Source organism: Pelodiscus sinensis, chromosome 22 (genome assembly GCF_052426305.1).
Source record: "Pelodiscus sinensis isolate ZL-2025 chromosome 22, ASM5242630v1, whole genome shotgun sequence".
NCBI classification, from domain to species: Eukaryota; Metazoa; Chordata; order Testudines; family Trionychidae; genus Pelodiscus; species Pelodiscus sinensis.
Genome location: NC_143073.1, coordinates 5584487 through 5596737, shown reverse-complemented (window position 1 = coordinate 5596737; position 12251 = coordinate 5584487). Strand labels below are relative to the sequence as shown.

The following is a 12251-nucleotide window of genomic DNA, read 5'->3' as shown; positions in this document are numbered from 1 at the left end:
CTTCTGAATGCAGACAGGTGGAACCCAACCTGGTACCTGTGGAACTCAGTGCATGAGCCTCTACAACTTGAGCTAAAAGCCAGCTGGCTCTCAGCTAAGGCTGTAGCATGACCTCTTTCTCTCTCTCTGTAAGTGGTCTGAGTGCCACTCCATGGGACAGTGCCCCCCATGCAGTAGGTGTGTGGGTTACACTTGGCCCTGCTGGGAGGTCAGTAGACTGGACTTGATGACCTCTTGAATTCCCTTCCAGTTCTGCTATTCTACGATTCTTGCTCCCAGGACCGAGTTGTGATAGCGCACAGCTTGTCTCGCTCCCGCCATCATCCTGAATCATCTTGTCAGCTTATTCACTTTGACGGCACTCATGAAGATACTTTCTACGAGCTTGATCCGTTTTTCGGGCCTGCCACACTGCCCTGTAGCTTGCCACAGTCCTTCCTGCCAAATGCTATCAAAAGCCTGTTTGACGTCCATAAAGTTGTTGTGACAGGGTCAGGTATGTTCTGTGTACGTCTCCGACATCTGTCATATCGCAAATAGCAAGATTTAGCGTCCTTTGTCCTCATCTAGATCTGGCCTGTTCCTCTGCGGATCCTGCTTCCCCGGCTCGCTTCATTTTCCTCTTCGACGTCTTGGCAAATGCTTTCCCCAGCACGCTCAATCAGCCGCAGCCTCTGGAGTCCTTTTCTTATCACTTTTTCCCTAGCGCGGCACGATTATGGCTTCCCCGCATTTGCTCGGCACTTGCTCTTGTTCGTACATGTGGCCGAAGAGCTTGTGTGTCACCTTGGCCGTGTGTGCGTCACTGTTTCGCAGCAGCTCCGCAGTTACGTTGTTCCTCCCCAGGGCCTTATCCCTTTTGAAATGTTCTATTGGGACGCTGACTTCTTCTGCTCCGAATGCAGGCATCGCGTCTCGCTCATGTGTGCCGGCAAGCTTCTCTGGAAGCGTTTCGTCTGCCCGTCGTACAGCCCTTCCAAATAGTCTCTCCTCTGGGTGTTCTTTCTTCTTCCCCTCCAATCATCGGTACATGCTTGTCTTCCACCACTGACATCTGCAGCTCACCTGTGCTGCTCCGTTTTATTGTCTGGTGCTGCAACCCCCGTGTCGCATTGTGCGGCTTCTTTTCATTATTCACTTATTCAGCTCTTGCTGTCTCGCTTCTCTGTGGGTTTTCTCTGTCTGGTCAGCCTCTCCCCCTGCTTGTAGACTTACGCCTTCCTTTTTTTCCCCCTTTCTCCTTCAGCGTCCACGCTTGTCATTCAGCGACAATTAGCCACCTTGACTTCTTCGTTTTTGGCCTTGTAGCCCGCCACGTGTTCCACCACTTGCATAATCCCCTTTTTTTTAAATCTGCGTCTCCTCCACGTTCATTTCTTCTTGCACCAGAGACGTGATACTTTCCCCGCATGGCTTCTTTGTATTCTTTGCCGATAGTTGGCTCTTTCGGTTTGTCCATGTCATAGATCTTAGGTCTCGCTCCCCTCCCCCTCTTTTTTTAATTGCTCTCTGGCTCAACTTCATTGATGGCCGCACTAATTTATGATCTGCATGACAACATGCTTGATTCCCACCTGTGATTCACAAGCACAGAGTCCGTCATAATTTCTCTCCCTTTGTCTATTAAGTTATTTCTACGCCCACTTCTCTTTAGGGTGTTTCTGATCACCAAGTTGTTGCTTAGGCTGCTACATTTCTGCCTTTCCCCTATTTGGTCTAGATAAAGAAAACAAAATCTACTTATTATTCCAGCCCAGGAATTCCAGTCTTAATCCTGCTTTTGCATTACAATCACCCACGTCTTGTGAAACATCTCATAGGATATGTCTGCACAGCAAAGTTATTTCGAAATAACTTTCCTAGCATCTATACAAGCCAATTGCTATTTCGAAATTAATTCGACATAGCAGAGGGCTTATTTCGAAATTGGCAAACCTCATTCCACAAGGAATTGCGCCAATTTCAAAATTGCTATTTCGAGATAAGCGCTGTGTAGATGCTTATTTCGAAATAGGGGGCCTCCAGCCCTTCCCAGGGTGCCCTGCTGGCTGCCCTGGCCACAAGGTAACTTTTGACCTGATGCCCTGCCGGCAGGGGCGGATATAGGGCTGGGCGAGCGGGGCGGCCGTCCAGAGCCCCACGCTTCAAGAAGCCCCGCGCATGCGCATGGCGCCACCGCATGTGCATGTGCCGTGGCAAAGGAGGACCCTGCGAAATTGGGCTGCCTTGGGCCCCGCAAAATGGTCATTTGCCCCTGCCTGCCGGAACAAGTTCCAGCTGGCCTTAAATGCGATTCAGCGTCCAATCAGCGTGAACGTGATATTTCAAATTAGCAAAAAGCTATTTCAAAATGCGTTTTGTGTGTAAAAGCGTTATTTCGAAATAACTATTTCGAAATTAGATATGTCAAAATACTGCTGTAGTGTAGACTTACCCATATTGTTCTCTGTAGAGAGTTATACAATTCATCCATTTCTTCCTTGGGCATCACTGAGGTGGGTGCATATGCTGTTGTAACGTCACTGGATTTGGGTTAAGCTCGGACCCACCCTCCAGGTGGATTTTAAGATCTGGGTCCTAAGTACTTGCAGACCAGCGTTGGACAAATTTCCGTGAACCTGGGGTGGGATTCAGTGTTCCTGCTAATCTTATCCATCCATGTGCAGATTTTTTTTCCATCCATGTGTGGAACAAATTTTGTTATGTGCACCGAGGTGTGTTTGAAGGTGCGCTACTGAAAAAAACACAAACCTCGCAGTGAGCACTCTTCTCTTCAGCTGGATGGCATTAGAATCTCTCTTGAGTGGCCACACAAACACCCAGCTTACAGGGAACCCTGATGGGGGTGTGTGAAGCAGGTTGAATACAAACCTGAGTCTGAGCCTGGGTTGACAATGCAGTAAATATACCCTTGCTGGCCTGCTGGGGGACTTTGTCACGTCACGCCCCACTCTGTGCCTCAGTTTTCCCATCTGTAAAATGGGGGTGCTGATACCGACTTTCATGGGAAAGCACTTTCAGGTTGACTGGTAAAAGGGCTCTGTGAGAGCTAGGGATTATTACTAGTATTGCAGTAGCACTTAGAAACTGCCACGGACCCTATTGCATGGAGCACACACTATAGGGCGGCTGAATATTCTGATTGTTTTCAGGGTCATCATAATTTTCGGAGCTTTGCCTTAAATATGCAACTGCAAACTTTGCCCCCCATCCCCAAGAAAAATGTCCTGATCTTTCACACTTGCTATTCGGGCACCCTAACTAGATAGGCTCTTATTTTAAGGCTTGGTCTTATATTCCAAGTTGCATTGGTTTAACTTTATTATTATGAGTTATTATTCATTTGCACTGTGGTACCATCTAGGAACCCTAGTTGTGGCCTTGCACTCCATTATCTTAGGGGCAAACCATAATACCATGGCTCCTGCTTGGGAAAAACATGCACACGCCAAGCATGTGCCTCTAGACTGACACTGCTAAATGAGGCAAAACTCCGTATGGGCCCCTTGAATTCAGTGTAAAAGCCGCATCTGTCAATTTCACTGAACTGGATAGCGATGCATGTTAAGTGGCTCCTTTGGATCTGAAAGCGGAGTGCTCTTCAGGGCCTGGTCCCACTCCCTAATTCCCAACAGGACGAGGCCACTACTGAAAAGATCCCCTCCCCGTAAATTACACAACTTTGCGGCTGAGGGAGAGGGATAATGCAGCTTTAACACACACGTATTTGTCACCTAAGCGACTGGGGAAATCAAATCAAGGCTTTTTAAGCTCCTTCAAATTGCACACATTTATTAGTGTGTGTGTGTCTCTCTCTCTCCCTCCCCCCTCCCCCCCCCCCGCTTCCTTTCTGATGTCCTGAAGATGTGCTAATTATGAGCTCAGGTTAGTCTATTATCATTTGGCGCTGTGAGCCGGCTGAGTAAAAGCATGACAGCGAACATTAGAACTAAGGGATGCAAAGTTTTGCTTGAGCTGACAACACCACGGGGAGAGTTTCGTTGCTTTTAGACAAGGCACCAGGGACCTGACAATTCTAACTAGCCCCAGGTGGATAGCGAAAGACGGCAATTTCATATTTCTCTGGACATATTATCAACTATTAAGAAAAAAAGTGTATTTTTATGCGCACTAAATGGGGGTGGGGAGGGATCGGTTCTTTACTAATCGGTGCGTGAATATTTAAAAGGGGCTTTCTTTTTATTTATTTTTATTAATTTCTTTTCTGCTCCATTCCCCATTTTGTTTTGAAGACCATCTCTCTGTTCCACTGACATTGATTGATTGACAGCCTTACTGATCATTTTAAATGATGCATTCGTTGCAGTAACTTTTTTATATTTTATACTATATATATATAAAATTATTATAAAGACTCTTTATGCACAGCCTTTGATGGGAAGAAAATTCTGATTTTAAACAGATAAATTCCAGGAACAGGTAAGTACGCAAATGGAAAACTCAGGAATAAAGGGGGTTTTCAACTATCCCCATATTGACTGGGAACATGGCCCCTCTGGATGGGATGCAGAGATAACATTTTTAAACACCATTAATGACTTCTTGGGGCAGGCAGTCGTGGAAACCTCATGGGGAGAGACAGTTCTTGATTCAGCTCGAAGCGGTGCACAGGATCTAATCCAAGAGGTGAACAGAGAGGAACCGCTTGGTAACGGTGACCATAACGTAATTAAATTTAACATACTTGTAGGGGACGAAAATACCAAATAAACCCACCGCTGTAGCATTTAATTTAGAAATGGGAGTGCCTTTAGAAATGAAAATGAGGAGGCTAGTTAAATGGAAATGAAAAGGAACAGTATCAAGAATGAAATGCCTGCAAACTGCAGGGAAACTAAAAAAAAAACCAGTATTCGAGGCTGAAGCTATATGTGTATCCCAAATTAAAAACAAAACAGTAAAAAGACCAAAAAATGCCACCGTGGCTCCACAGCAGAGTAAAAGAGGCAGCTGAAGGTCAAAAGACATCTTTTAAAAATTGGAAGTCAGATCCTGCTGAGGTAAATAGAGCAGAACAGAAGCTCTGGCAAGTCGAGTGCAAAAGTATAATGAGGCTGGACAAAAAGGAATTTGAAAAGCAACTAACAAAAGGCAGAAAACCTAATGGCAAATTTTTTTAGAAGCCCTAGGAGCAGGAAACCTGCCCGTCAGGGGAGCCATGGGAGGATGGAGATGCTAAAGGAGCATGAGGCTGTTGCGGAGACGCGAAATGGATTCTTTGCGTTTGTCTGCAGTGCAGGAGGGGGGAGGTAGATTTCCAGACCTGAGCCCTTGGGGGGTTTTTTTGTGACCAGGCTGAGGAACTGCCCTAGACTGAGGTCCATAGAGAAGGTTGAGGAACAAACTGGTAAATTAAACCGTGATAAGACACCAGGGCCAGAGGGAATTCACCCCCGAATTCTGAAGGCATTCAGATACGAGATGGCGGGACGACTAGCTGCAGCATGTTTTATCTCCTCTTGAAGTCGGCCTCAGTCGCAGGATGGCTGGTATAGGGCTGACGTCTTAAGGCTCCAGCTGTGATCCCGGCAGTTACCGGCCAGTAAGTCTAACCAGGCAAACTGGTTAAAACCAGAGGTGATGTGTGTGTGAGGGGGGCATGAAGACTTATTCCCCCCCCCCCCCATGCCACGGGAGGGAGGAGCAAGGGGCTGCATCGGGCGAGCAGAGCTGTTCCACCCTATGGAGAAATCACCAGCTGCCCTGCCCCCCCCCCCCCCCAGGGGATTAGCAGAGGCCTGGTGCCAGCAGTAGGGGCTCCCCCATCTCACACTCACTAGCAGTGGGGGGAAGTGGAGTGACCCGGCTCCAGCCTGCTCCACCACCCCCTGCCTCCCAGATGCATCACTTCAATACCTGCTGACAGTGTGGGGGGGGGGAGAATTTCACCCCTTCCTCCAATCCCCCCACCCCCAGAAACAGCCTGGGGGATTAGCGGGGAGGCTGGTGCCATCTGCCAGGGTTGGGGACCCCCACTCACTGGCAGTGGGAAGCAAAGCGACCCCCCCCAGTCCCCTCTGCTCCCCCCCCAGCTCCCAGTCACATCCCTCACGGGGGTGGAATTGGGATGAAGCAGGGACGGGAAGAGGTGGGGAGGGAGTGGAGCGGGGACGGGGCATAGGGGCAAGAAAAAGTGGCGTCCTCCCCCAGGCTATGGGTGGCACGTGGAGGAGTCGCATGGGTGGGCACTCCCGTGACTAGTGGCCCTGTCTGGCAGTCGCCACTGGTTAAAACTACAGGAAAGACCAGAATGATCAGACACCCAGACGAGCATGATACGCCGGGGAGGAGTCAACATGGCTTTTGTGAAGGGGACTCATGCCGCCCCAGTGGCTTAGATTTCTTTGGGGGTGTCCGCACAGGTGAGAGAGGGCACATGGACGTCCAGAAAGCCTTTCCCAAGGCCCCTGGCTGAAGGCTCGTAAGCAAAGTAAAACAGTCCCGGGATGAGAGAGAAGGTCCTCTCATGGATCAGTAACTGGTGAAAAGACAGGAAGTAAAGATAGGCTGAAAGAGTCCGTTTTCACAGTGGAGGGAGATAACTAGGGTGCCCCCCAGGGAACTATACCGGGACGAGTGCTGTTCCACATATCCCTAAACGATCTGGGAAAAGTGGCAAACAGTGAAGGGGTAACGTCTGCAAATGACCGAAAAATGGCTCACGGCCGAGGCAGACTGCACAGAGTTACAGCGGCGCCTTCCAAAACCGGGCGACTAGGCCACAAAATGGCAGATGAAATTCAGTGCCGGCAAATGCAAAGTAAGGCACGTTGTGTGTATTGTCCAACAGGCTGGCGTCTAATTATCGCTCAGGAGAGAGGTCGTCGAGTCCTCGCTGGTCGTTCTCTGCAATCATCTGCGCAGCGGCAGTCAGAAAAGCGAACAGGGTGTCCGGAACCGTTAAGAAAGGGGCCGATAACAAGCCAGAAAATACCTTACTGCCTCCATATGAAGCCCAGGTACACCCACGCCTGGAACACTGCAGGGAGCCCTGGCAAAAATATACTGATAAGAATTTGAAAAAAACCACGGAGAAGGGCACCACAAATTAATTAGGGATGTGGAACGGCTTTCATCTGAGGAGAGAGCCGAGGGACAGGGACTGGTTAGCAGAGAAAAGGGACAATGCAGGGGGGATACGATCGAGACTCTAATACCTTGGCGGGTGTGGAGAAAGTGAATCGGGAAGCATTGCTTACGTCTTCCCCGCACACACAAACCAGGGTCGCCCAACGGAATGACTAGGCAGCCTGCTGAAAACAAAAAACAGGACAATATATCACTTTAAAGACTAACAAGATGGTTTATTAGATGATGAGCTTTCGTGGGCCAGACCCACTTCCTCAGATCAAATAGTGGAAGAAAATAGTCACAACCATATGTACCAAAGGATACAGTTAAAAAAATGAACACATATGTTCACTTTCAGTCCTTTGGGTACGATGTCCATCTTCTTGCACTTGGATAGAAAGATGATGTCTGTCTGTATCTGTGCAAGTTTCTTCGTATGGTTGATGGATTTCCATTCCAAACGGCTAAATGTAGTGCCTTGCATGTAGAATACAGGCAGTCCCCGGGTTACGTACAAGATAGGGACTGTAGGTTTGTTCTTAAGTTGAATTTGTATGTAAGTCGGAACTGGTACATATTGTAGGGGAAACATTTCTCCAGAGCTCAGTTTTATTCTCCCACACCTCACTTCCCTCAGTCCTTTATTCTCAAGCTGAGGTGTCTGCTGAGAAAAGCTGCTCCCTGGTCTGCTGGGGGGGGTGCTAGCTTCGCGTCTCCCTGGTCTGCTGGGGGGGGGGGCGCTAGCTTCGCATCACCCTGGTCTGCTGGGGGGGGGGGCGCTAGCTTCGCATCACCCTGGTCTGCTGGGGGGGGGGGCGCTAGCTTCGCGTCTCCCTGGTCTGCTGGGGGGGGGGGCGCTAGCTTCGCGTCTCCCTGGTCTGCTGGGGGGGGGGCGCTAGCTTCGCGTCTCCCTGGTCTGCTGGGGGGGGGGCGCTAGCTTCGCATCTCCCTGGTCTGCTGGGGGGGGGCGCTAGCTTCGCGTCTCCCTGGTTTGCTGGGGGGGGGGCGCTAGCTTCGTGTCTCCCTGGTCTGCTGGGGGGGGCGCTAGCTTCGTGTCTCCCTGGTCTGCTGGGGGGAAGCAGCTAGTGCAGGGTTGCCTCACCCCGTTTGTAAGTAGGGATCCGATGTAAGTCGGATCCATGTAACCCGGGGACTGCCTGTAGTGATAGTGATTTCTATCACTATTCTACATGCAAGGCTGAAAACAAGTAGAAGGAAGTACTCTTTCGCACCACACACAGTCACCTCTTGATCAGAGGCTGGTTAAACTTTTGTACAGCCCTGGGCCAGAGCAAGTGGGGGTCCCTCTCTATCTTCTCTGCCCTCAGTCCCCCCACCTTGACCCGGCCCCGAGTGCCCATTTTTCCACGGTGCCCCAAATGGCCGTTGGCTGCTGCTTGTGAAATTCTTTGCCAGGGATGCTGGGCGAGCCAAATCTAAAACTGGGTTCAAAACAGCATTAGGGACGTTTGCGGAGAACAGATCCCGCCGGGGTGATTAGCCAAGATGGCCAAGGACACAACCCCATGGGCCGGGTGTTTCTAAGCCTCTGATTGCCAGAAGCCGGGCATGGGGCAGCAGGGGATAACTTGCCCTGCTCTTATTATTCCTTTCGAAGCTGCTGGGCTTGACGGACCATTGGTTTCGCCCCACAAAGCCATTTTTGTGTCTTACAGTCTTAGGTGATTACTGGAACGAGGTAAAAGCTTTCTAGCCCTCGATTCTTTGGGTCTGATCTCGTGCACGAAAGGCTCTTCTGTGCTGCTCTGGTATCATAAAGGGCCTATAGCCGGAGAGGCGTCCGATCTCGAACGTGCCACCTTTTTTCTTTCTTCTACCATGCAGACAGGCTTGATCATTGAACAGCATCTCCCCCCGGAGGGATAACTTCTCCAGGGGCCTGTCCTTGGATGAATTCCAGAGGACACACTCCCGGTGATTCATGTAACGTCCGCAATCCAACCTCTCGCGTGTTTGCTTCAAATATTTCCCCCCGCCATTATTTAGTGAGGGGTCAGATGAAGCCGCGCGGCTGTCCTTTGGTTTGAAAAGGCCATTTTTGACTTTTCTCTAATGGGCTTTTCAAAATGCCTCATAATAAAACACCTCCGCCTTCAGTGTGGCGAGTCCTCTCCCCCCCACTTCTGATTTCTAAGGCGGCTGTTACGCTATACAGGGCTACGCTCGGGACAGAGAGGAGTGTTTGCAATCCCCCACATTGTTCCCGTATTAAGAACCCAGAATGTGGGCCCTGCGCTGTCAATTTTGCAGCCCCAAGAGGCAATGGAGCCATCCTGAGCATCCATGCCAGCTTGAGGACTCAGCTGTGCCTCTCTTGTCGCAGGGGTAGTGTGACCTTGTGGTTACAGCACTTGACTGGGATTGTGGGGACTTGGGTTCCCGGCTGGGCGATGGTGTCTGAAACCGTATGGCTCTTCAAAGCAGGCTTGGGAAGGTATGAATGTGATCTGTCTTAATTGTTCTTGATTTTGTTCAGTGGCGTTAAATGTGCACGGAAGACAGCATGGGCTAATGAGTCAGTGACCCAGGACAGCTGGGGTCTATTCGTGACCTGTCTGGTGATCTTGGGCAAAGCCCAGGGCTATTCCGTGCCTCAGTTTCCCCTCCCACCCTTTGTCTACTTAGCTTGGGAGCTTTTCTGGGCAGGATCTGGCTCTCCCTTTCTGCCTAGGCCAGTGGTGGTTGGCCACCGCCACTATATTTACCTGCAACTCTGCAGGTACCAGCAATTGCCGTTCCCATTGGCCGTGGATCGCCATTCCCAGCCAATGGGAGCTGCGGGGAGTGGCACAGACTGGGACATCGCTTCCTGCAGCTCCCATTGGCTGGCTACAGGGATCTGCGGCCCATGGGAGCTGCGATCGCCCGTAGCTGCGGAGCTGCAGGTAAAGAGCGCAGCGGGGGGCTAACCTTGGTGGACTGGATCTGGCCTGCGGGCCGGTATTTGCCCACCGTTGGCCTATGCCGTGACTAGCACAGTGGGGCCTTGATCTCAGATGGGCTTTCTAGATGCTATGATAATATTTATTGGCTTAGTCTTTATATCACGGTCCCACTCCGTGGGGCTGGCTAACAGAGATCTGTCATCTGCGAAATGAGACACCTGGCCCAGGTATTGACAACAGCTCTGCACGGAAACCTGCAACTGGCCCATTGAGCCCAATCGAATTCCTTGGTCCCCGAATCAGAGATGGGCGCGAGCCACAGCCCAGCCAGACCTAGGGTCCTAATTCGGGCGGCTCTCAAGAAACGATCCAGCAACGAAGTTGAAGCTCAAATCTCGAGGGTCGGGGGCATTCGGAGCCAGGAGTTTAGGGAAAGCCCATCTCGGCCATCGCTACGGTCCAGATTCAGCACAACAGCCGCATGCGAGAAGGGCACTTCGGTGCCTGCTGAAAGTGAAGTGCGGGCGTCAGAACCGGGGGCGCTTAAAGTGACGTGGTTGCTTATGTGCTTGCCAACAGCGAGTCTCCCGCCCCGAGTGCTCACCACCAGCCCCGCGTCCTTTATATTCTTTCCACCAAGGTACCACCGAACAGCTGCGGTTGGGCTCGACTTCCCGAGACATCTGCCCCATCCCACTAGGCAGGACCATCTGTCTCCGCCGCCGATGGCTGGCGAACAGACAGCTCGGCTTCCCAAATGCAGAGAGCCCCAGGGCACTCCAGCAAGAAGAAGAAAACCTGGAACAAATTCAGCGAGCATCAGTTTTAATTATAATGCCAGCGCCACCAAAAAAAAAAGGTTGGTTTTTTTTGTTTCCAAAGAGAAATCCACAATCCACAGCAAAATATCGTTACAAACAAGAAGGGGGGAATGAAAAACGAAAGGAGACGGGATGGGGGAATATACACTTTCATTTTCAAGGGGAGAACAGAAGAATTTAGGATATAATATAGGTTTATTTTATTTATAAATAGTCCGTGCCTCCTTTTAGTCCAAAGGGAATGATACATTTTAACCACCCCCCATCCCATCCCATCCCATCCCACCACACACATACCCACACACACACACACAGGCAATGAAATTGCAACTCGACGTTGTGTGTGTGTTACCAAGCAGGAACCACCCCCCCCCCCCCCCGCTTTGACAACTCTGTCCACCCAGAAAAGGAAGAAAGCAATCTGTCACATGATCAAGGCCACTCCGGTAATGAGTCCTCCGTTCTCAGCGGCCAGGTACCAAATGCTGATAGAGTCAAAAGCCAGAGGTGGGCTCCATCTGCCCGGCCCTTGAGTTCAGTCCATACAGGGGCTGCCGGGAAGCGGCAGCTTGCTGGGCACTTGGAAGCCGAGCTCAACCCCCCCCCGAGTAGGGTGCGTACGTGTGGTCCCTGTGTGGCAGAGTCCACGCACAGGCCGGGGCAGGTACAGAGTTTTCCGTGCATACAGGTCAAACAGAAGCAAACGGGTACAGGTGGCTTGCAAGGTTACAGGTGGTTTTGTCTGTCAGGCTGGTGGAAGGACGGGCAGCTCGGGGCCGGGAGGGGGGAATTCCTGCCCCCATGGAAGCGGAACAAGAAGGGCCCGTGGAGAATTGAACCCCTCCAGAGTCAGCTCCGTGCCCCTTTGTTCTCCAGAGTCCAGGCGCTAGGCCTGGCACCCCCGTGCCATGGAACCGTCAACGCCCGCCCTCCGGCGGGAAGCCCTGCCCATTCCTCCAAAGCAGGGAGGAGTCGCCGTGACCCTGCCTGCTCCGGACAGAATCCAGGGGTGCGTCTCTGCCACCCCACAAACCCCAGCTCCTCCTGCCTCCCTCCTCACTGCATGGGGATGTAGGGCCAGTTGAAGCTGGAGCCCGACAGCAGCATATCCCGGATTAAGGTCTCGATGGGCGTCTTGCCCACCAGGCGGACAAAGAAGAGCTGCTCGATGACGGGCGCGGAGACGATGCGCAGGGAGGGCATGCGGAGCAGCAGCCGGCCAAAGCGGCTGGGCTGGTTGGGGTACTGATTCCGGACGTACTCCTCCAGGGCACACTGCGATTTCTCCTGGACGCTCTCCACGTGGCCCAGGTCCGAGAGGCCCACTGCGTCTGCAAGGAGAGTGAGGGAGGGAATATTAGTAATGACCTGAACAGGGGAGTTCTGCAGGGCACAATCAAGGTTAACCTATGGGAGTCTCTGGCACAAGCCA

At 51.4% G+C, this 12251-nt stretch overlaps 1 protein-coding gene across 3 annotated transcripts in view; it reads right to left on the bottom strand.

Annotated features, from left to right (window-relative positions):
* Positions 1-11729: 11729 nt before the first annotated feature.
* The window catches only part of LOC102455595 (nuclear receptor subfamily 2 group F member 5), a 44264-nt gene continuing 43742 nt past the window's right edge, over positions 11730-12251 (bottom strand). For all 3 annotated transcript variants that reach the window (XM_075907034.2, XM_075907033.2, XM_075907032.2), the window contains one exon: positions 11730-12150. In XM_075907034.2, coding sequence (XP_075763149.1) covers positions 11876-12150 — 275 coding nt within the window. In that variant the 3' untranslated portion in view covers positions 11730-11875. The remainder of the gene's footprint in view (positions 12151-12251) is intronic.